This window comes from Blennius ocellaris (genome assembly GCF_963422515.1).
Source record: "Blennius ocellaris genome assembly, chromosome: 3".
Classification (NCBI taxonomy): Eukaryota; Metazoa; Chordata; class Actinopteri; order Blenniiformes; family Blenniidae; genus Blennius; species Blennius ocellaris.
Genome location: NC_137652.1, coordinates 19,147,710 through 19,172,655, shown reverse-complemented (window position 1 = coordinate 19,172,655; position 24,946 = coordinate 19,147,710). Strand labels below are relative to the sequence as shown.

At 42.0% G+C, this 24,946-nt stretch overlaps 1 protein-coding gene across 1 annotated transcript in view; it reads right to left on the bottom strand.

Moving 5' to 3' along the window:
- Nucleotides 1–1,342: 1,342 nt before the first annotated feature.
- The window catches only part of cacna1ab (calcium channel, voltage-dependent, P/Q type, alpha 1A subunit, b), a gene marked incomplete at its 3' end in the record, with an annotated part of 96,926 nt that continues 73,322 nt past the window's right edge, over nt 1,343–24,946 (bottom strand). Inside the window, exons 39-48 of the mRNA XM_080521013.1 lie at nt 23,629–23,736; nt 21,311–21,414; nt 17,253–17,374; nt 16,479–16,614; nt 13,968–14,081; nt 11,063–11,080; nt 10,425–10,460; nt 5,240–5,441; nt 3,417–3,670; nt 1,343–2,071 (exon numbers count right to left, since the gene is read on the bottom strand). Of these exons, the coding sequence (XP_080377139.1) occupies nt 1,343–2,071; nt 3,417–3,670; nt 5,240–5,441; nt 10,425–10,460; nt 11,063–11,080; nt 13,968–14,081; nt 16,479–16,614; nt 17,253–17,374; nt 21,311–21,414; nt 23,629–23,736 (1,823 nt within the window). The remainder of the gene's footprint in view (nt 2,072–3,416; nt 3,671–5,239; nt 5,442–10,424; nt 10,461–11,062; nt 11,081–13,967; nt 14,082–16,478; nt 16,615–17,252; nt 17,375–21,310; nt 21,415–23,628; nt 23,737–24,946) is intronic.

Below are 24,946 nucleotides of genomic sequence, written 5' to 3'. Positions count from 1 at the left end.
TGCAAAGTTTCCTATAAAGCCCCCAGGTCCCTCCCACACCAGTTAAGATTTCCTCTCAAGTATGTATTTAATCAGTCATGCAGGTTTCCATCAATTTTTGGACTCCGAAAAAGGTCAAAGGAGGCTGAGCGAATGCAACAGAAGAACCAAGCTCCAATGTCCGAAGAAGAACAAGAAGGAGAAGTAATCAATAGAAGAAATATTGAAGAAATTAGTCTTTTTTTCCCATCCCTCCTTTCCTCTCCTCCGCCACCTTCAACTGTGTGATATCATTTCCTGTCGGGGTCATCCTTTTCCCCGCACGTTGGGGGGGGGGGGGGGGGGGGGGGGGGGGTCGAGTGACAGAGGAGGAATGCGGCCCGACAAAAGTGTCCGACTCCCTTCTCGAGCTACCTAAGCCCACCCCCTCTCGGCGCACTCGGAAACGGGAAGCGAGCCCACACTGTTGCCTCAACCCTTCCCCTTGCTTGCTCGCTCTGCTACCGCCACCCACCACCGGCTGGACAGAAAGTGATGTCACAGCAGGCCCATCAGCATTAAAGTGAGTCTTTAACAGTAAACAGAGATGATAAAACTCATCAAATATCAGCCAATGCTGGGATTGGCTGGTTTTTGCAGTATAGGCGGAGCTTCCTGGTTCTGTCCCTTGGAAAGGAAAAAGATTTAAGATAAAGTGGTTTTTCTCCCTTTTTTTCTTTTCTATGTAAAGTTTCATTGTGTTCTTCATTGTTCAAGTTTGATTTTCTGGAGGCATAGCTTGGCATGTAAGGGTTTAGGGGGTCCTGACTTTCTATTAATGTATTTTTCTTGAAACATATCTGTCCCGGAGCAGAGTCAAAGCGGTGAACTCTGTGTTCCAGCTCATTTTTCAGTCTTGTTTAATAGTAGTCTGACCAGCAACACGTAGCAGAGGTCTGGCAAATCGAAGTAATCGGGCGTCAGTCTGAGAGAAGTGCTTTCTCGGCCTGGTAAAGCCCCTCTCTTGTTCTTCTGTTGTGGCGTCTGCCACGTCCTCATGCTGCTGTCTGGGTGTATTTCTGAGACAGAGAGTCAGAGGTGCCTATGCCTTGGCCTATCCTTCCCAACTGTCTGTTTTGCATTTCATTCACGTGCTGCTCCTTTATTGATTCGAGTCTTACACAAACTGTGTAAAAAAAAGCCATTTGCAGCCCACTCCCCTACAACCTCCTCATAATCAGAGTCTGCAGGATGAGGGTAGAGTGTTTAGAGGGTGTCCAACCCTTTCATATTCACTACTTAAAGTCTACACGTCCAAGGCCAAAGCGCTGGAGGCTGCTGTTCTTCTTCTCTCCTGCCGGTATCCCTTTGCTCTCTGCCATTGCTAGCACCAGTCATCCTCATCCGTCTCGCTATAAGGTTCATGCAGGCCCTTGCGGGGCCCTCTAGCGTGGGGGGCCCGGTGGTGCGGGTGCGGAGGCACCCCTGGTGGTCCCCGTCGATGTGGGGACGGTGAGGATGAGCGGTAGCCGTTGGGTACCCTACGTGGATGCGGGTGTGGGGGCGGAAGGGGCCCGTGGCGGGCAGTCCTAGGTGAGCGTGGGTGTGGGTGGGGGTTTCCTCCATGTGGGTGTGGGTTGCCATGGGAAAGGCTCTGCTCATAGGCAGGAGGCTCGTGGTGCCGCTCGTACTCGTAATCTCTCTCGTAGAAGGGGCCGTCGCCCTCAAGGCTGTCCCCGGGCGGCGGCCCGCTCCAGCGGCCCCGGTGAGGGGATCGAGGCGAGCCGTGGAGGGGCGAGCGCGGGGACTGGTGCCTAGGGGAGCGTGGCGACCCGTGCCGGGACGAGGAGCCTCCGTGATGAGGGGACCCGTGGCGTGACGGGGGCCGGTGGTGGTAGCCTCGGTCGTGATCCGGTGGGGAGAAGTGTCGGGGGGACGGCGAGCGCAGGCGCCCCGGGCCTGGCGGGCCATAGCCGGGCTTGCGGACCGCGGGGGAGTAGGTGACGTGTGGACGGGGGACGGCCGGGGTTTGAGGCAGCTGGCGACGGCCTCTCCGTGGAGTGCTGGTCCCCGAGGTAGAGGGGACCGGGCTACCGCTCACCGAACTACTGCCCTACAGCAAAATGTAAACAAGGGAAATCAAAACGCACCACAACAACAACAACAACAACAACAACAACAACAACAGAGACCAGAATAGAACAGAGTGGTGGTGAGATAGATAGATAGATAGATAGATAGATAGATAGATAGATAGATAGATAGATAGATAGATAGATAGATAGATAGATAGATAGACACCATAGAAAATCATTTGAAAAACATAGTGATGAAGCAAAAAATTGACATCAAGAAGCCACAAGTCGCATCGAAGAAAAATGGACAAAGAGAGAAACAGCAACAAAGAAAAAAAGCATAACACAAAAAGAGAGATTGAGATCCATAAGTAGGCGCATTGAACTAAAATTATGTGAACTCTTACAAGATAAAAGCTGGTAAGGAGTAAAAAAAAAAAAAAAAAAGGGGGGGTGAAAAAAAAAGTCTGGAACATGTATAGCATATGTAAATCTACAAACCCAAGTCATCTGATTTTGAAGCATATTGTTGTAAAAACACTATGAATGAATACTATATTCAGTAAATTGGATCCAGGTACCAAAGTGTCTTTTGCAGCTTTATGGGTTTCTCTTAAATAGGGTTTTGTTTTGTATTTTCATGTTTATCCCAAGACAGAATAATCCAGGGGTCTGGAAACCTTTATGAAAATGTTTTACCTTAACGTTTACACAACAACATTTTAAGTGAAAAGGCATTTTTCGGAAAAGTTTCTTGTTTGCATGGCAACATTTTGAAAATGTCTGTTTCCATGGATAAGATGCATGGCCACTATACGCTAGAGATATTATACATGAGAACTATGCGCTATAAACATTAAACAACAGTTGTATGGACAGTCGAAGTTGGATTGTTATTACGGTGACTGTCCACTATAAAACTGCCAAGTCCCAACAGAATATTGACTGGGAGAGTTATTGTCCATCTTCTCACGGATGTGCAAAAGAGCTATTTACTGCAGCTGCAGTGTACATGAGCAGTTAGAGCATTTCAAAAAAGTTATGTTTTCCCCTGTTTCCATGGAGATAGAGTCAGACGTTTTGTAAAAGTAGCGTTTTCCCTCATTTGCACATTGACAAGTCGGAACATTATAGGAAAAAAAACTTGCCTTTTCAACTTGTGGCCTGGCATGCGAACTCTGTGATGGACATTGTTTTGCATATATTGTGGTGTAAATGCAAAATGTTTCTCAAACAAAAATGCCAAAATGATGTGTTTTCACTTGGAAAGCTGTTGTGTAAACGGGGCACAAAAAAGGGTGAGACATAAAATGCAGCAAACGTCCATAAGAGAAATCTTTCCTCACGATTTACTGACATAAGCTTGGCGTGTTTGGAGCCCACCTGTCTGTGGCCTCGCCCATCGGGCCCCTCGCTGGGTGACCGGGACCAGTGGCGGTCATGGGGATGCCTATGGGAGTAGTCGTGGCGGTCGGGGCCGTAGCGCTCTTTATCCATAGAGCTGTGGTGGTGGTGGTGGTGGTGGTGGTGACGGCGATCCTTGGTGCGGCCGCGGTCACGCTCGTGCTCTTTCGGTGGGAGGTCGCCCGACTGCGTGGTGGTGCTGAGGTCTGTGCCCAGGCCTAGCAAGGACATGAGTCAGTTTACATGTGCACACACCACTCAGTAAATCAACCACCCGGGGTGATACTGTACTATCCAGCATCATATCAGATACAAGTCAACAATAAATAAAAAAAAAAGTGCCACATTACAATCAAAACCCATCATCCATGAAGCAGAATGCTCCATCAGGTGAGAGAGAGCTCTCAATAATTAAAAGGTTTTAGAGTCTCTCTCTGCCGGCCTTGTTGGATTAGTTTTACAGCTGAAGCAGGCAATTTGCACTCACAATTAGAAGTGAAGTGGCGGATCAGGGTGTTTGATGTTGCTTTCAAGGACTACTTGGTGCCGAGGCTCGACTCCCATAACAATGTTTAGTGAGTACGATGATCGGTACTCAACTGCTATTCGAGTACTCGAGACCAAAAGTTACAAACGATAGATCTGCCCAAACAAAAATAGCCTGGAGCCACAAGTTACAGCTGTGGCTACATAATTAAGCCATTTTTTACCATTTAAAATTTTCTTTTAAACGTTTTCAACCATTATGGCTGTTTTATCATCACTTAAATACTTCTACGCAACGTCTAGCCATTTTTGCGGATGTTTACCCGACTTTAAAGATGTTTTAACCATTTCAGCTGTTTTAGATGTATATAGTATTTTTTTTTTAGCTGTTATAGCTGTATTTGCTATTTTAGCAGTTTCAGCTGTTTTTGTTTCCATTCTGAGCTGTTTTAACCATTTTAGCCATTCACTTTTATTTCTAAGCAATTGTATCTGTTTTAATTGGATTTTGGCTTTGCTCGTTTCTCTCCACATAGCGAACATACATAAACCAGCATTGTTGGCCATGAAAGTACCTTTTCTTCTAGAGTTAGCAGACCAAGAGGTGAAAACCTAACACATTATCACTTCTATTGAAGCTTTGGTCCCATTGCTTCAAGTTTGGGAGGCAGGATTTAACACAATACATCAATTGGTCAAATTCAACAATGATCTTACAGTGTCATGGATTTTGTTCAAGGTTGTTGTGTATGATTGATTCTGGGCTGTTACAGGTGAAATGAAGGCCTTCAAAATGTTTTCATTCTGGAATCATTGCATGTAATTTAACGTACAGGACTAATTGTATGTATGTTATGTAATAACATGTATTAGATCAGGGATGTCAAACATAAGGCCCATGAGCCAAAACCAGTCCACAAAAGGCTCTAATCCAGCTTACCAAACCTGCCAAGCAAATGGTAAAAATTCAAGAGTGGACTCAAGTGGACACAATACAACACTGAGACCTGAGCCGAGATATCTTTAATGCCGGCCCAGTGAAGTTGAAATTGAACTGTGTGTGGCTGCTGAACTGGAATGTGTTTGACACCCCTGTATTAGAAGTTAGTAACCTTAAAATAAAAATACACCCGTATTTAAAATACACCCAGTAATACTGAAGAATGTGATTCATCAGGTTCAAATGTGCCTAAAATGACCATCCTCCGCTTAATTTCTCATCATGAACCTTTTTGAAATTGGCTTGTATACTGCAACTAAGGAGACGATGGCTACCTGTGGCCCACCAGAGGATTCGCCCACTACGAGTGACTCACCCGTGTCTGCGTCAGTGTATCTGGTCAGGGAGCGCTGGGAGGTGCGGTGGCTCCTGTCACGGTGCCTCCGCCCTCCCCCGTGGCGCCCTTCCTCGGACACCACCCTCTCCAGCGAGTAGTCGTCGAGCCGGACGCCTCTGCCCGTGCGTCCATGGACGAGGCTGGAGGTGGAGCGACGCATTGGGCTGGTGTCGGTGATGGTCTGCTCGGACACCAGTTGGGTTCGGGAGCAGGGCAGATGGGGAAAGGGTGAGGTGCAGGCATGAAGAGAAAGAAAAACAACAGTGGGGGAAGGAGGAGAAAAAGAGGGGAAAAGAAGTGAGAATCAACTCATTGTCATTAATGATTCTTGGCTAGAAACGATGTTTTGTCTTTTACTGAGCATTGAAAACTATGAAGCTGCTTCGGATTGAGTTTTCATTTATGTCACTCCTGAATCTGACAGGAGTAACATGAGGAAGTCTCAGGTTTCCCCAGGTTGACTTGGTGCTGACCTCAAATCCTCTGATCTAAAAGCTGATGCCTACTTGTTTTGGTTTTGGTCTAGCTCTTGAATTGCTCTATATGCAAAAGCTTGAGCTTGTACGAATTAACGAGCAGGAGGACGGACAGAGATATAAATGACAGGAAACTGACGGAGAGTAGAAGAAATGAGCCAAGGGACAGAGAACAAGCATGGAGGAGGGCTGTAAGAACCATGCCTCACATACATGCACAAGGCAGAAGAGCCTGCTGGACTCTTCCTTGTGGTAACATTTCATTTACATCATAATCAGATTGAAACCACTGAGCCAAAGACAGCTGGGGTCGAAAGTCAAAAATGTCATATTTGTTATGAATCTCCAACTTGTTCTAAAGCAATTGATCAAAATCAGCTAAGCTAAGGAAACATTCATTAATGTGTCAGAGATTCAGATTATTGGCACCAGGACTGTCTGAGTAGGAATGATACATTTTGTTTGTATTCGACTGCTTAAAAGCCACTCATGTCTGATTGACATTTTTAAAAGTGCTGATAATACATGGAGATGAACAGTTTTTACATACGATGTAAATGAAATACAGGCACCACATGGATAACACAAACCTTCCTTTCATAACTGAAGAGGCTGATCAGAAGCTCAGTGAAAACCCAACAGGAAAATCACAGTATGCTGACGACTTCATTGCATTATTGTTGAAAAAAATGGTTGTGCGGAAGTTTTAAAAATGTTTTAAGGTTCTCCAGGGTGACGATTAGGGTTCAGCAATAGAGAGGGGAATTAAGCACGGCCATTTCTTTTGGATTACCAAGCAACTGTGGCTATCATATCTACAGTACCAAATCAATAGAGTTGGATCAAACATTTCCTCCTCATTGAAATGGTGCCTATTAGTAAAGGGGAAAATGTCCTTTTACATTTTGTATTCAGTTTTCTGTTTGAGATTAAAAACAAGAAAATGTTGCTTTAAAATCTATTAACAGCAATCAGATTTTATATTGAATATCTTAGATTGTAAAGAAGTCATATATCTCAATAAAATCTCTGATATTTGTCCTCTGCTGTTATCTTTGATATTGAAGTTTGTGTGTTCATGTCCCAAGGGCCTTCAGACAAAACGTTGAAGGTACCTTCAAGACCAACAAAGGAATTTAAAAAGATCCTCCAATAATCTTAGTGGGGGGAAAGTATGTTCAGGTGGGGCAGAATTCATAGTGTTTAATGCAGGAAACCAAACAGTTTCAAAGAGGATTTTGCACATAAGTGTACATGACTTTAAAGGAATGGTTTTTATCTTTTTTGTGTTGAGATCTATCACAACTCCTCTAAAGCGATATTAGACCAATTTGAGTTCGGCAATAGGAATAAATCGCAGTTGAACTGAATCCAAAAAGTTTGAGACGATTATTTCCTGAAACCCGTGTTTGTTTGTTTTTCCTGCTGGGTTCACCGTCAGGCTTCTCTGACCAGGACACGAGCCTGCTGACCCTACGGACGCCGACAAAGCCTCACGTCACCCCGACACGATCAGTCACACGTCAGTCTGCAAGCGGCCGGCCAGACAAGGACACACATGGGGGGATTCACAGTCGTGAGCGAACCGTCGCTGCAGACAGACAGTGGTCTGAATGATTTCTGGCACAAGCCATGCAGATCCTCATGGTAGCTAGCGGTGCCGGACAGATTCATACACTTAATGAGCTTATAAGCACACGCAAACACACTTTAAAATATCACATGTTTCCTGTATAATCGGTTCGAAAGTACCTTCCTTTTTTCCCTCTCCAATGAGCCTCCCTGTTCTGTGCACAATAGCATTTTATAGTGCAGATTTTGTAGAAAAAAGAAGAAAAAAATTCCATTCCAGAATAGTTAAACTTAAAAACAGTCTTGACATCAGTCAGACAATATTCAGACAACTGGACTCTGATCAGTGTCGTTTCAATTGGTGCTGCGTGACTGAAGGAGCGATTGAGGATCGTGTCACAACATCAGCAGCACATTTTATACAAACACTTTACTTTTGATCAGGAAGGCAGAGTCTGTTGTTGGCTCCAAGCTTGTCACCCTGGAGGAGGTGGTGGAGGACAGGATGCTGGCAAAACTGCTGGCAATCATGGACAATCCCTCCCACCCCCTCCACAAAACACTGGACAAGCTGAAGAGCAGCTTCAGCAAGAGACTGATCCAACCCCGCTGCTCGAAGGAACGCTACAGGAAGTCGTTCCTCCCCACGGCAATAACACTTTTTAACTCGTCTACCTCCGTCAGAGCCTCATTATAATTACTCACGCTCATTTCTTAAGTTATGTCCTACCCAGATATTTTTATATTTGTATATTTGTATATTTTTATTCCCTACTTTTTATATTCTATTCTATTCCATTGTATTTTATAAACCAGAATGCTGCAACAAAACAATTTCCCTTCGGGGATTAATAAAGTTATCTATCTATCTATCTATCTATCTATTTACGTCAAACCAGATGAGCGACTTCAGAAATAACGAGTCTTCACGACTACGAAGTCCTTGCATTAAAAGGACACGTCTGCAAATATTACTAATGTCAATGATGAAACAATCACCTAGAAGAGGACATTAGAGGATATTACTGAGTGTATGGAGGCCATAAACTGCTCATCACAAAGAAGATAGTTCAGTTTTAGTTAATAACTATTGAACTATAGAAATGATACATTAAAGACTATTAATCGTTGCTTTTTTTTTTTTTTATTCTGTTATTGGCCATTCAGTGAGTTTTTTTTGTTGTTGTTGAAAACAATCAAATCTTTATCCCTATTCTACTCATGACCACAAGTTTAGCTTTTGCATTAGCCAAACCTGTTGTTTGTCGCGTTACCATTTTATAAACATAGCTCTGAACTTCCACCATCAAAGATGTCTGACTTGAAGAGACATGAACACCTGACTTTACCCACAGTGTCCATGATGCTTCCGCAGCATTACGTAAGCATTTACCAAGAGCAGTTTTCTGTATATTGTTTGTTTATCTTAGCGGTTTTGGTGACGCTGTTTCTAGTAGACGATAGTGGTAATGTCTAGATTATAGAGCATCTTCCTTCCACTGAAGGATTAAACTCCAGCTGGGACCTAACCATGTGTTGATCGGTCATTCGAGAAGTGTTTCCTCACAATCAATTTCATCTCTCTTGTGGGTTTTCAGAGATTTAGAAAATCAATCCTGGAGCTGTTTTTGTGGCTCTTCTGGTAACCCAACTTTCGTAGGACCGTTTACGTTGGCTTTTCATTTAGTTTTTGACGTTTTCCTCGTGAGTAAAAGGTCTTAAATCAACAACAAAAAAACCGGCATCATTGACAGAACTGATTTTTAGGTGTAAAACAATCGCAGCAATCAGACTCACACAGACAGAACTGAACGTGACAAAGACATTTCATGAGCACCACACTCTGATGGTGTCCAACATTCACTCCCACGATCAAGCAACTGAATTACGGACTTCGACAAAAGCCACACGGCTTCCTCCCAGTTCCCCCCGCTCTGGGACTCTGCCACGTCATGCACGACTAACGACATGCCAGCAAGCCTCCCCGGCACGGGCCAACATATCTGGGCGGTCCACATGCGTCCCGTGGCTCGCTGATGGGTTCCATCGCACACGTAATGCACACACACGCTGCGTACAAGCCCGAATCTTGCGAAACTTTGGCAGAGAACAAACAATGGAGAGCGGAGCGACCTCGATATGAGCAAACACGGGTGAGAGGGGGGAGGGAAGAGAAAGAAAGACTTGCGGAAAGTAGACAGAGGAGAGAGAACGGAACAGATAATCAAAGCAGATCTGAAAAGTGACATTTTGGTCACGGTTGAGTCTAAAAGCTTTGAGCGTCAGGTGGGTCGAGTTCACTGCACCAACACAAGTGTTGCTGGTAATTTAGGTCTCATGTCAATCACATCATTCAAAGATCATCTCAGTAGTTCATGTGGAGGAAATGTCAGCGACAATATATTTGGCCAAGAGTTGTGTAACTATTTAAATTGACTAAAAGAACCTTGATGCAAGATGATGAAAGAATGAGAAAATAATAGCCAAGGTTTTGTGATGTACTAAGATGAGCCATGAGGCACTGCTGTGGTCAACAAATATATGTCTGTGTGTCTTTGTGTTGTAGCCAGTCCATCATTCTCAGTCTCCACATTGGTTCTTGTTTGGATGCCTGTTTAGTTCATCGTTATGTTGCTGAATTTGTCATTTTATCATCGTCTTGTAATACCACTTCCTGCCACAAGATTGATGTATTAAGTCAAAACATGATTCAGAGTTTTTTTGTGATGATCAAAATGTAGTTTTGAGGTACATTTTCTGAAAACTTGAATTTATTTTTTAAGAAATTAGTCTTGAGTCATGTTTTTTGTGGTTAAAACAAACAACAACAAAAAAGCAAGCACACTTAAGTTTCAGTTCCACCCACATGCACATAGTGGTGAGGGCACAAACCACCACCAAAACTCCAGCATGGTTCAGATCCAGTTTGAAAATTGGCCAAGAGCAAGACAGAGAGAGGTGTGGACGAGATGAGAGGGAAGACGGACAGCAAGAGATACAGAGAGCAAGAGAGAGAGAGAGAGAGAGAGAGAGAGAGAGAGAGAGAGAGAGAGAGAGAGAGAGAGAGAGAGAGAGAGAGAGAGAGAGAGAGAGAGAGAGAGAGAGAGGGTACATACACTGAGGTTATTTCCACGAGGCCTGTGTCTCCTCCGCTGCAGAGCAGGCAAACACAGAGATGATACGTAGAGCAGAGCAGTGTAACGCACACGCACGCACGCACGCACGCACACACGCACGCACGCACGCACACACACACACACACACACACACACACACACACACACACACACACACACACACACACACACACACACACACACACACACACACACACACACACACACACACACACACACACACACACACACACACACACACACAGACCCGATGTAGCATAGCCGCCAGGACCGGACAGAGAACAGAGAAAGAGAAAAAAACAAATACATTGATAGGGAAAATGGGGAAAACATGACATGAATATGCGAAGGGAGAAGGGAGCAGGGGGGATGATGAGATTGTTTCAAGATGCATTTTTGAAGGAATGCAGGGATAAAAAGGAGGAGAGGAAAGAAAGTGATGAAGAATGTATAAGGGAGGAAGTGAATAAGTACAAAGAAAGGGAGGAGAGAGAAGGAGAACCCAGTTAATATAAAGATGGCCAGTGCGCACGCATGAGAGCGAGCAGTATGTGCCAGCCAGCGAGGAAGGAGAGTATAAGATGGACACTCACACACACGCATACACACACACTTACCGAAACAGCATGAGCTCTCTGTAAGGCAGAGCAGTGTTAGAACGACAATAAGTAACAGTGCACAGACACACACACACACGCACACACAGAATATTTTCCACATCCTATCTTGCTTTATTTATAATTAGTATCTGATTATATCAGCAGAGCTAAATTGTCGGAGCTAGAAGTAAATGAAGGTAAGGTGCTAACAATCATCTTTAATGTGCTGAAATGTGACAATTAGTGAAGTTCCACCTGATAACTGGTTGTTTCAAAGACTTGAATGGCTCTGGATAATGAAGCCAAAACAGATAGATTGCCCCCTGGTGGCTGTTTGCAGTATATAAGTTGACGTTCGTGTTCATGAGTGGGACATAAAAACATCAAAAAGCATCTAATCTCAAACATGCTTCATGTTGTAGGATTCAAATTGACAGCACAGTTTGATAATAAACTACGTGACATGCTTATCTCGCAGATCTTTTTGTCGTGCTCTGCTTTTGACTATCTTGGTGTGACAATGACATTTGTGGAGGAACTTTTGTTGCACTGTCAGCGCTCTGTGACTCAAACGCCAGATCCTGATGAAGCTTCAGGAAAAGCATTTTTTTTTTTAAACAAAGGACAAAATGACAATTTCTTATTTAATCATATGATCAATGCAAAAATTAGACTCTTTGTTGAAATCTGTCCTGTTATTAAATCAGCCGGCTCTTGGCGGGAAGCAGAAACAGTTGGTGAAACTGTAAATCACTGGTGCCACCTACTGTATTGGTGTGATATTACCTTAAATCTAAGCTGCTTTGAAGGGGGTCACATATATTTGTAAAATCTGGACACACATAGCTTATATTTGCAAGAAGCTAAACGGATCAAGACATAACGAAGCATCCAGAATGTTTTGGGCTTCACTTTTCTGCACTTCAAGGAGGCACGACGGCCATCTTTATGTACAATGTTGCACTCCAAAAAAGAACAAGAAAAAAAAAACAACCCCAAACTGTTATTTTGTAACGATTTTCATCGTAAGGAACTGACAGAAAGTGTGTCAAATTCCACATCCGCAATCATCTTATACACTCTCATAAACCAACACACCAGAGTGAGAGCAACATGACTGAATGCGGTGAGATGTTGGAGTATGGCCATGCATGAATGTGCGTCTGAGTGTGTGTAACTACAGCCAGAGGCTTCGCAGTGAGTCAGTCATTAGTGGCAAATGTGTCTTAATGCTGATAGGATTGTAACGAAATGTGTAGGTTTTATCCTCCTGGGACCCGAGGGAACAGATTTTAATCAAATTCTCCTTTTGTGGGAGACAATATTTTGTAACGCCTGATATGTCACTGGAAATGCCAGGATGTGCTCCGATTCCAAGGGTAATAGGAAGCAAATGAGAGATGGCTGTTGACAATGTGTCCAAGTACTAAGGATAAGACTCAGTGGGTTTGGTCCCAGGAGGTAATTACATTCTGTTCGATCTTGTTGTCTTGTAAAGTGAGGAATCGTTTCTGATTTGGGAAAATTTGATTCCGAAGTCGACGAGGACTGTCTGATAAAATTGTCTTGGATTTGTTTCACAGTTGCCGTCGATGTTTTGTGCACTCAATTGTTGTTGTGAAAAAACGGAAATCTATTTGAGATCCTGTTAATAAGCTGGAGAACCATCTTCTTTGTTCCTTTTATATTCAGAGTCAAATGTACATTTAAATGTTAATTTTCTCCACACACATGCACATACACACACACACACACACATTCAGTTGGCTTTAGCACTCTTGACCCTGCTTAGATCACACGCGAGTCAGAAACCTACTTCGTCCACTATAAACATCGAACACTTTGCATCAAGGTACTTGCTGGTTTGGGTAACCAAGGCACAACGCTAACTCTGGCCACAGTTTACACAGGACAGACACACCAAGGATTTGATGGAAATGGGAGAGGGGATGGGGCAGGGAAGGTGTTTTCCTAGATATGTATCTGGATACATATCGAGCACACTTAAGTCGACCTCCAGATCATTTTCTTAATCTTGCTCGTGGGAGGTGAAAGTGACTCAGTGAGGGTTGGGGGCGGTTAGAGGAGGCGGGAGGAAGGGAGGGGAGACAAAAGGGGGGGGAATGAGACCGAGGGAAGTGAATTTACAGAAGTCGCTTAGTTCTGTTGCATCTTAAACCGGTTTCCATTTGAGGAATTGCAGAAATTATAGTAAAAAAATAATAATGTTTTTGTTTGATATATTCAATATAAACAAGCTCAAAACTAAATATACTGGCATGGCTGTTTTTTAAAGCCAAGTTACATTATCATTGAAGTTCAATTTGAAACAAAAATACCTTAGTTTAGAAAGAGCATTCATTTCAGAGTTACCATAATAGGGTGGCTTGTTGTGAATTTCCTTATATGGTCATAACATTATCTCGTCATAACACAGCTGTAGTTCGCAAAATTACAAGGCTGGTGTCAAATTACAAGGACAGCTTAGAAATGAAATATCAAACATACATTTTTTTCCCTCTTTACAATGAGAAAAGCAATCAGACATATTTTAATCATAAAGAGACACTTTTATGCTTCCTTATGTTGGAAAGTTGGCTTTTAAAATAATGACAACACTATGTTTTTTTTCCCCATAAGAGATGTAGTAGTAGATCGAAAACAATGAGGCTAATGGTGCATAAAGAGAGGCTTCAAGTCAAAAGATTTCTTCATTTGTGCAAAAATTAAATCCGTTAAATAGATATTTATTTAAAAGAGCGCGTGCAATGCTTATTATTACTACGTTACTATGAGATAAAGTGTTTACGATGCAACCTTGGACTTTTTGGATTCACTTCAGCTCTGGTCACTGTTAACAGGTAAAGTGATGGAGGGTGGACGATGGCGGTGATGGTGCTGACAGTGGGATGAAGGTGCTCACTTGGTTGTCTGCCGAGAGGCGGGGCATGGAGAGGGTCCGCCCGTGCCCATCCATTGGGTGATAGGGCTCAGTGTCGGAGTACCCGTCCCGCCCCATCTCCCTCATCTCTACCGTCTGTAAAACACAATGAAAGGGGGAGGGGCGTGACCACCGTCTGCTGAGGGAGCGGACCCCGGCAGGGCGTGGGCTCATCCACAGGCATGGAGTCAAGTCATGAAGATATTCTTTCTAGTTGTAAATGTATAATGTGTCAATTTATGCAACACCACATTGCATAAATTAGCTGTTGCAATTATTTGTTTAGTTCAGGAAGAATAACTGGGCATCCAGAACATTAATACGATGGCATATTGGAGTTTCATTTAAAGATATTTTTGAAATTGTTATTGAAAAACACACACAAATAAACTCAATAAAAAAAACGTGAACGTGAAACCTTATTCTTAATACATGACAAGGCTAAATTTGCAGTATTTCCAGAAGTTTGGACATTTTTTCTGATCGCTTGAACTTTATTTTTGGGAATTCATTTGAAAGCAAATATCTTAAGGCATGATGCTCGATTCCTGATATTGATAATTTTTACCTGAATTCTGACTGGAGCATACACTTAGAATTTATTTTGATTTAACTGGTCTAAAAGTACCAAAGTCAAATTTTATTTTCAACTTTGTTCAGACATAACTCTTTTTTTTCCCTCTCATCATTTTTTTTCATGCTTCATTTTAATGTTTCTCTTTGGTGATGGTGTTCCTGTCAGTTTTACAAATCCACATATATGTAGCCAAATTTGCACACCAACACATTATTACTATTGCTATAGTACATATCATACATATGTATCAAACATAACAGGGGTCTGCAACCTCTATGACCATTTTGTGATTTTCCAACAAATCAAATTTACCTGGAGCTGCAAAACACTTTTAAATTTAAGATGAGGCTGACACCACTTCTAAAGTTTCATACATACAGTAGTTTTGAAACATGTACAAAACCTGTATCTTATGTGGCATTTGTAAGGTTTAAATTACAATTTAGGATGGAAATTAATTCATTACATTTTCAACTGTCTTTTGTACTTCAATTTTGACATTTTAGAATAGAATAGAATAGAATAGAAATACTGTATTGACCCCAGAGGGGAAATTCCTTTAAACATTTTTTAATGCGTTTTTTTAAATCAAAGAGCTCAAAGTAATTTTGAAAATTACTCTGGTGTGTAAATAAAATGCAAATAAGATCAAATGTTTCTATGTAATTTAGTGAAAGCTTCAGGGAGCCACTACAATGGTATGGTATTATGGTAAGTAAGCATGAATGCAGCAGCTTGATCATTAGTAATAATGCAGATATTGATTCAACTATATAGACTTTACGTAAAATACCATGAACTTCAACCATCATTGATGTAATTTGATGATTTTACTGTTACAATCGCTTGCAATCTTTTCACAGTAAACCTGAATTGCCCTAATAGGGGTTAAACCAATAAATGAGCCAGTTTTGATCATGTGACAAGGATGTATATTTGTGAGCAAGTGTGGGAAGAAAAAGTAAAAGCCAGTCAGAGGAATATGTGGAATACAGATAAAATTGGATTATGTTTATGATTTTTTTTAAACAAATGTTCTAATATGCCATTGTATATTCAGATGGGGTAGATGTTAAATACAGTGGATGTTCATAAACACTATATTCTGCATTATATGATCGGAAAAGAAAAAGAAAAAAAACCAAATGACTTGTAATCACTAAAATTTGACTTTGTAGCACCAGGCAGCAAACTGGAAGATTCAAAACATTTATTAAAAAGATGTTAAAGCATCTTCTTCCCTAAAGAGAATGTTGCATGGGTGCAAATAGACTTGTTTTGTAATCTTGGGGTCAAATAGAGAGATGAGGCGCAGGGGGAGTAGGGGCGTCCCAACAGACAAGCGAAGGTAAGAGGCAGTGAGGAGGAGAAGGTGCAGAAGGTGCACATCACAAAAACCAAAACACCGACTGGAGAGGAGGTTGTAGAGCAGACAAGAGGAAACCAAGGAAGAGGAAGATGGCGAGACTTAAAGAGAATTAACAAGAAATCTGGAGGAGGAAGATGAAGAGAGAAGGCAAAAGAAAGGAAGGCTCTTGGGGACAGAGAAAGAGACACGGTGAGTCCTGTCGGCTGGAGCAGAAGATTCAACATCGAGTGTATCGGAGAAGTCAAACAGGACGGCGAGGTCCGTTCAAGCTGTTTCACCGATCGGACATTGGATCAAAGAAAACCAGGGAGTTTCTACTCGGCTGCACAACTGTCCCTGTGATGGAAATCGAAACATTTACGACTTCACATTGGATTCCGTAACTTTCTACTCTTCATGTTATTATGTTGCAGGTGGAAGACTCTCCAGAGACACAGCGCAACAGACGATATTCTCGGTATTCGCCACACTGCCGTGTAACCCAAGAGGTTGAAGGCAGACTGCCTCGTCACCGCGGTGATGGCGTGTGCACTCAGGCTCATCGTACCTGCGGGTTGTGGCGATTTTCATGGAGGTCGTCGGGGTAGGGTCTGTCGGGGCTCCAGTTGCCCGTCTTTTGGAACATTTCCTGGGCTTTGGCCGTCACCCACGACTGGCTCTCAGTCATGCCACCCTCAGGAGGACTGGCGAGTGCACACACACACACACACAGGATTACAAAGTCACAAAAGTAACGAGGCACTTTTCAATCCATAATATCAGGGCTAAAACTGAGGACGCACTGAGGTACACCCAAGTTGACTTTTGTTATAGAACAATTCCCAACATAGGGAAACACAGTGTTTTGACTTGAGACCTGGTTCAGTTGGTCAAAAGTGTAGTTTTGTAATCTGTTATTTCTTCATATAAAGTGTGTTCACTTTGTACTATAAAGGGCCGTGACGAGGGCTGCAGGGTTAGCACCCTTGCTGTTGGTTCAAATTCCAGCCTTTCTGTTATGGCACCAGTGACCCTGAACTGGATAAAGTGGCATTGAGCAGTGGTTCCCTCTATGCCACTCTATTCTATCTTTTTCAAGAGGGACCCCATTTTTTTTTACCATTGTAGACCTTTGAGTCTATCCCACCACAACTTGCACAATTACAAAAAGATAGATGAAGGGACTTCTCAGGGTGTTTGGGTGTCTGTTGCAGTTTCAAACGTTCCCCCTGATTGCATTAAGTTTGTTGTGCAGCAGATATCGGAGGAAAATAAACACACGGTTCTAATATTGCGTGCATTCTGTGGAACATGAAGTCGCACCTGTCTCAGAATTACTCACATGCTATTGACGTTTTCCGGCTGCGTGCTGGGGAGGCCATTCTGCCCCTGCCCCCCCTGGCCCTCCGTGCCGCCTCCCTCAGAGGGCGGCTCCATGCGCTGAAACATTAATGGCGTTCGGTTCTGTGTGAGATACACGACATGGCCTGCAGGCTTGCATCAGGCACACATGGAGGGGCAGACACAGAACACAAACACAGGATGCACTCGCAGCATGCACCCACATGGGGGCGCCATCGGCAAGCACATGGCTGTGGGTATCCAAGGTAAAGACCCTGACAGACCAACTGATCTGGAGTTTGCTTGCCACCCTGAACTTGTGCTATGAAAGTTCATTGTTTAGTTATAACCCTATTATCGATTCAGGGAGGCAAAGCTAATCTCCAAACCGTGTCACAGGGAAACTTTCACCTTAGCAATATGAGGTAAGATTGCTCGTAAATCACAGGTCTTGGACTAGAAACTCATGAAACACATCAATAACTGGACATATGACTAAAGAAAAAACATTACATTTTGACAGGCCCTGTGATTCTTTATCTGCCAAGACTTTTTGAGTTACATGCCGTATCCTTCAGTAGCAGACATCTGAGCCTGTACCATAAGCAACGGTCAGATGTCAAGCAGATTTCCTCCCCAGGGATCCTGCGTAACAAAGCTCTCCCAGGAGTGGCGATGGTCCATGACTCTAACAGCTTGTGTCATTTCCCTCCACAGCCTGGAAGCTAAAGGCTGGGAGCTAAATGCGGACAAGACCTGCTCAGAAACAAACTGAAACAAAGGCTGATCTGCTGGACAGTTCGCTTTTCTATCAGAATTTTTCCCCCGACATGGCTAAAAAGCTGCCCGAAAGGACACAAAGACAATCAATTTCACTATTGACTATGATCCTGGATTTCCTTTGTTGAACATGCAACACAAGTAATCAGTCAGAAGTTGCATAATCCTTACCAGTTGCCAATTCTTGTGCCTAAGAGAGAAATGGCTTCAGTTTGTCTCTGGACAGTCTGTTCTGACACTCACCCAAGCCAGCGATGCATCCCGACAATTCATGATAAAAAAAACAACCCCATTATAGGATGAATGAATGAGGAAGAGACACTCTAAAAATGCTGGGTTTAACAACCTCAATGCAGTTTTTTGTTGTTGAGTTCTCGTTTGGTGTGTTTGACATAGAAATGGGAAAAACCCAATAACCAACTCAATGATGCTACCTGAAGGAGTGAATCATCATTGGGGTAAACCATGACAAAACATTGGCTGCTTAAGAACTAATGGTTATTTACACAGTCTTCAAACTATCTATGTGTGAGTATGTATATTCATGCGTATTCTCATTTGTCCATGTCTTCCAAGACCAAGTTCAGTTGACCTGATTCAATTGCTTTGAGGTGATAGCAGATAGTGAGCAGTCATAATGTAAATAATTCCTCATCTTGCCTATTTTCTGGTGACCTTTATCCAACAAATTACATATATTTGGGATAGGCCACATGACCAAACATGGTAGTCAAACGTAATAATACCCTCCTCCATCACCTCACAGCTCGGTCTGTCCCTTGTTGACCCAGTACTACGTTTGCAAGAAAAACTAAATCACAATATTTATAACCCAGCAGTTTTTTTGAGTGAGTAAACAGTTAACATCTAATAATGACACTCGCTCAAATGGAGTCTATTTCAGTCGTGGTACATGTATCAAAGAATGGTCCAGGGTGGACGGATTACGTAGTGAGTTACTGGTCACAAGGATCTCCACTCAACATCCAACCAACAACCACTGCAGACAGACAAGGAAGCAGACAAGTTCATGGACACACAGACGGGAGAGAATGGGTCTCCGTTAGAGAAACTTGGTGACAATCAGCCTGGATTGACCAAACAGGGAGATCTTGACAGGTCAAGGTCCCGTCTCTTCCTGGAGGGATAAACAGAGAGCATCAAAACGACAGAGACGGCGTGGCAGACTGGCACGAGGGACGACAGGCGACACGCTTCGAGTGAAGAAACAAGAACAATGTAAAACAAGACAAAACGAAAAAACACAAAAACAACTCAAACTGAAACACATAGTTGAGGCTCGGCTTGACGAATCCACAAAAGCTAGACGATTGAATGGAAAGAGAAACATTCCCAACAAATCAGGCTTTAAAGAAAGAATCCACCCTATCACTCTTTAGGCATTAGTTCAGCATCGTCTATCTAAAATTGTGATTTTGTTTTTTTAAATTAAGAACACCCAGTAAAGTGAAGGGTCCAAGAAAAGATTAGAAAAACTAGAGTTACATTTGTTAAACATGTATTGATTCCCAAAACACATTGAGTGTCATTTTAGTTTATAGTTTCATGTATTGTGTATGCTTGTTGGTAAAATGTGTTAATATAGCAAGCTAGGTCAAGTTAAACTTCCTGGATCACTGACTTATTCAACTGAACAAAAAGCAGTGGACAAAGTACAACACCGCCACCTATTGACAGAAAAGACCTTCTATATAGCTCAAATGGAGGCAGCTGGTTTTAATATAACAAATTGTGCTGCTGTTGGATTCTTGTGGAAGACTGATGAATAAAATGGAATCAGCAGTATAATGGCCCAAACATATAGATGCTATAGCATTTTTTTGTTTTCTATAAATATATTCATTAAACATTTCAAACATTTGATAACAAAATTGGAATATCCAACGATACATCAACTTGTAATTACTGTGCTGTGGTATGCATACTATCTCTACATTTCTGCACAGTTCTAAAGCTCTCGTGCAAAGATGTCAATGTCATCATAGGTTAGATTTCAAACAGCCCAATTTGATCTCAATCGGACCGGGCCAGTTAAATGACCAGATTGATTGGTTGCCTACTCTTGCTCAGTAGGAACAGTGACAAACGATATTGAAACCATGAACCTCACCAATTACAATTCATCCAAAGTTAGTCAGCGCCGAATGCAGGCTTGTTGCACCATTTAATTGTTACCTTTGATAAACCAATTTGAAGTTGTTGACAGAAACCTTCTGGGTGTGACTACAATATACATAATATGGCATGATATAACAAGTATGATTTCTTGAACAAAACCAAACTGGTAAAGACCTTTTTATCAAGTGTTGCTTTGTCTTTGTGTGGATTCTTCCTTTAAAGTCACACCAACCAAGACTAGAGAGGAAGAGAAGTGGAATGAAATGAGACATGATGACAGGACAGACCGACAGACACACAGACTGGTTAAAGTCCTTGTACACTGCTGATGTTGAAAGAGCCTGTGTGGAACTGTCCGTTCAGTCCAGTGGGATTGCTGCATTCAGGAACATACAATCGCATAATGCATCTGCAATGGCGTACAGTTCAAAAGGACTAACATGCTCTCCATTCATCAATACCCTCGAGGATGATGAACTTGGACTCTGTCAGATGTATCAAATCAATGGTTGAGGAGGAACTATTACATGAATGGAGAGATGTTTCCACACGTGTTTCCACCATGTGGCCTGAAAGTACAGAGACAGCGGGAGCGAGTGCATCTCAAAGGCATTCGTCAACAGGAAGGGGGAAGAGCACTGACACGGAACGAAAGGTAAGGCCATGTGGTATCGTCAACGTTGTTGTTAAAAACATCATCAACAACAAAACCTGTAGTTGAACCAAGTTCAAGAAAGCCAAGGTAAAGACAAAAAAAACTTAGAGCAGGGGAGAGAGGGAAATCTTTTTCACCAGATCAAACAAGAAGAGTGGCCAGAGACCATCTTAGCAAGCAAGGCAAAGGAAGATGTCTGGGCATAAAAGTTCGAAAGGACAATGCAGTTTTCAGGAATCATGCTAAAAAGAGGGAATGCAAGAGGCCAAAAGGTAGAAAAGGTTTGTTTAGCAGTAGAGCGAGAAGTCTTTATCGGATTTAAATGTATAAGAATTGGTTCTTATGCGTTTAAATCCACACGGCCCAAGTAGCAAGTGAAAGTGCTATTAAGTAAGAAAAAAATGAAAGGACCGGGAACGAAGGAAGAGCAGAGTATTTTGATGGGGTCTTTCCTGCGTTCGGGGAGTCTCTGGGGTGGAGTCTACCTGTTCCTCTCGCAGTGCCTGCAGCTTTTTCGTCTTGCTCTGCCGATAGTACTCCATGATCATCATGGCAGCGTAGATTTTGCCCACCGTCAAGTCTGTGGCTGCTGACAAAATGACAAGTTACCCTGCAAGATTAGACCCGAGCGAGATGGGACCCTGAGCCGTGGGGGAGGGGATGGGAGTGGGGGACAAGACACAGATACACACCAACAAGAGAAGTACACAGTGGCATGCAGATCACACCAGCAGGTGGGGCTCCACTTCTCAGTCCATGGAGATACTGTTCATAGCTTCAAAAAGGAATTCCTAGGAGAACTTTGATGGTAGGGAGAGGTTCAATCAAGTTCAATCAATGATTACCAATATTTTTCGCGAGGGACCCAATTCTTATCATAGTGAAATTAGATGACACACTGCCGCCACAGACTGTACAATTATACTTTTTTTTTTTTTTTAAGTTGAAGGAAACTCATAACACACTATATGTGAAATACATTTCCTTTTCTATGACGATAAAGGGTTTACACACCGTCTCGAGGTGTTTGGTGGTCCAGTGCTACATCACCTGCAGTTTAAAATTTAATTCACCAGTTATAAAGGTCCATTCAGCTTTAAATGTATCCATTGCTTCAATAAACCCATATTCTATGTCACTATTTTAGTGCTAGCAATACAGTAGGGAGCATCACGGCTCTCTCACCTCAGGTCTCAGTGCTTGTTATATATACGTTACAGTAGAAGCATTCTTGGTAAACTGAAGCCGAACAGGCCCCACATGCTGATGTGCAACACACAAATACAATAATACACCACTGTACAGTTGTTAACATAACATAGCTGATAGTCTTTTCACAGGCAGATGCTTTATTTAAATCAGATATAACATATTCGTATCACTTTGCTATCATCCTATCATATATAGACTTCAGTGTATTGTGTTTTCTGACCGAAAATCCATTTACGAACTGGGTAGCCACCTCACTAAGAAAATCATGGACGCCTCAGTCAAATGATCCCTGGAAAACAGGAGCTCAATTTTTTTCTAAAAACTCCAGACGTACATCCCTGGAGTTTGGATGGGACATAAAACATTTAAAATCAGAAAAATATTGAGCTTTGTTTTGAATGTCGAATAAATCAAAAGTGTCGTGGATGATCTTTGTGAATGAACGGCACCATTTTCAAAGTGTCATGGCTACTACGACTCAGAATTATTACTGTGTCATAAGATATGACAAGACATATCTTATTCTTTTATAGTAATACAACGCTATAAGACATGAAAATACAGATCTTATAGCTGGTTTCCTGCCATGCATTTAGCCAAACGACTACAAGGTATTGGTAAACATGCAGGATAATAGCATTTAGCTGAAAAAAAAAATCATTGCATTTAGTTTAATGTCAGATTTACCAGAAAATAGTCATCCAATAAACATCACTTAAAACTAACAACACCTATCTTGCTAGTTTAAAACTTAAGTTCTTCCTGTAGTGAAAAGACTTCTATAGAGGATCTTCTATAGTTGGCACCCCCTGATATCGAGACTGGCTGAATGCGTGTAGAGGTAAACAGTGTGGCTGTGTTTCTGCTGCGGAGATCTATATGTTCGGGGATCTATATGTTTGCATATCATATTACTGTATTCACACATGGGATGTTCACCTGAAAATAAATGAGACAAAGCTATTTTAGCTTATCGATTTTAAAAGTGCTCAAATTTGATGAAAAGTGTGCCGTTTGAGGTAAATCCAACAAATCAACTTTTATTGTTTTTCTTCAAGGTTTCTCAAACTCCGATATCACGAATGATTCCATATGGAAAATATGTAGAAAATACAGTTCAAAATAACAATAATATAACTAATTGAAAATTAGAATTAAAAGTAATACATGCGTTACTTTCCTTAGTTGCTTGTTACTTCTTATTAGTGATGCACTCGGAGCACTTAGTTCTATATCCTAATTATCAGTAAGTATTGATCAAGTAATAGTGGGTAATGTTACAATGTGCTGGAAGTTACGATGAATTTTTAACTATAGTAATAGGTCTGGGGTTTGTAAAATGTTGCAGTGTTCCCTCATAAACTTGTACATCTATGTATCATGAATCCTGATGTGTAATTTTGAAGATCTAATAAATTGTGTTGAATGTGTGTGTGTGTGTGTGTATGTATGGAATTTTATGTTTTGATCATGTAGTCTGATCAGGGGATGCAAAGCAGTGAATGACACTGGCTGGTAGAAGCTGTCCTCTTGGTGAGTTGGTGATCGGACACACACACACACCACTATGCGCTGCTTCCCTGTAACTTACCCTTGTGTGGCGTGACCAGCAAGTCCAGTGTTTTCTGTGACAGGTTGGGCCAAATGGCCATCATCTCCTTTCTTAACTCGGCATCCATCTGGTGCTTGTCTGCACCACCTGGGTCGCCCAGTGCCCAGTGTTCACACACACGCACACGCACGCACACACACACACACACATACACACACACACCAAATGCATTGCATCCAAATATACGCAACCAATCCACAGACCAAGAGGGTACAGACGCAAAAGAGAAGAAACAATGACACGAATTCCCAAAATTCATCCAGTCACACGTGTACACATTCATTCCAAAAAAAAAAAAGAAAAAAAAATTAGTTAGTGTATCAAATGTCAGACATTTTGATATATTATACAACACTGAAATAGAATTCACCCATCACTGTAAAAAAAACCCCTCAAACAGGGGATTTCTAGGTATTGGAGGACTCATCGTCAGAGTTTAAACCAAACTGCTACAGCTCCAACAGTGACCAAGTCGTACTTTGGGTTAAGTGCTGTATTTTATTGTTAATAACTGTTGAGATCTACTAGCATTTAAAACAAAAATCCTCCCATGCCAGGTCCAGGTTAAGTTGAGGTCCCGTTTACACAACAACGTTTTCAAATGAAATCGAACACTGTTGACATCACACATGACAACAGTCCTCGAAGACACTAAAAATTGCAACCTTTTGGTAATGGCTCCGAAGGTGAAACTTTTTGAAAAGCGTCCAACTCTGTAGAAACGGGACGAAATAAAACTTTTCTGAACACTGACATTTTGCGTGCACTCCACAGTCATAGTAAATAGTTCTTCTGCACTTACGCTAGTAGATGGACAATAACAACGTTTGCCTCCAGAGTATCATGATTCTTTGTCCATATTCTACTGGAACTTGGTAGTTTTATATTTGAGAGTCACCTGTAATAGCAATTCAACTTCATCATTCATAATAGCAGTCCAACTTTGTTGTCTGGTCATATCAACGTCTGTTTACTCGTCATCGTTATTGTGCATTGCTCTGTGTGTGCATGTTTCATGGTTTCATTATAAAAACTAACAATAACACGTTTGAGTAAACGGACGTTTTTAAAGCATTGCCATGTAGACTTGGGATGCACCGATCTATGTTTTTTCACATCCGATCCGATCCGATTCCGATATCCGAATATGGATATCAGCCGATAACGATACTATTCCGATACCAGAACAGTTTGCTTTAATATTATTATCAATATTGCTGATTTTAATTTTATATGAGACTGTAATAAACTCTTCTCTACAGGCAAGTATGAAATGTACAAATAAATGCATGTATTC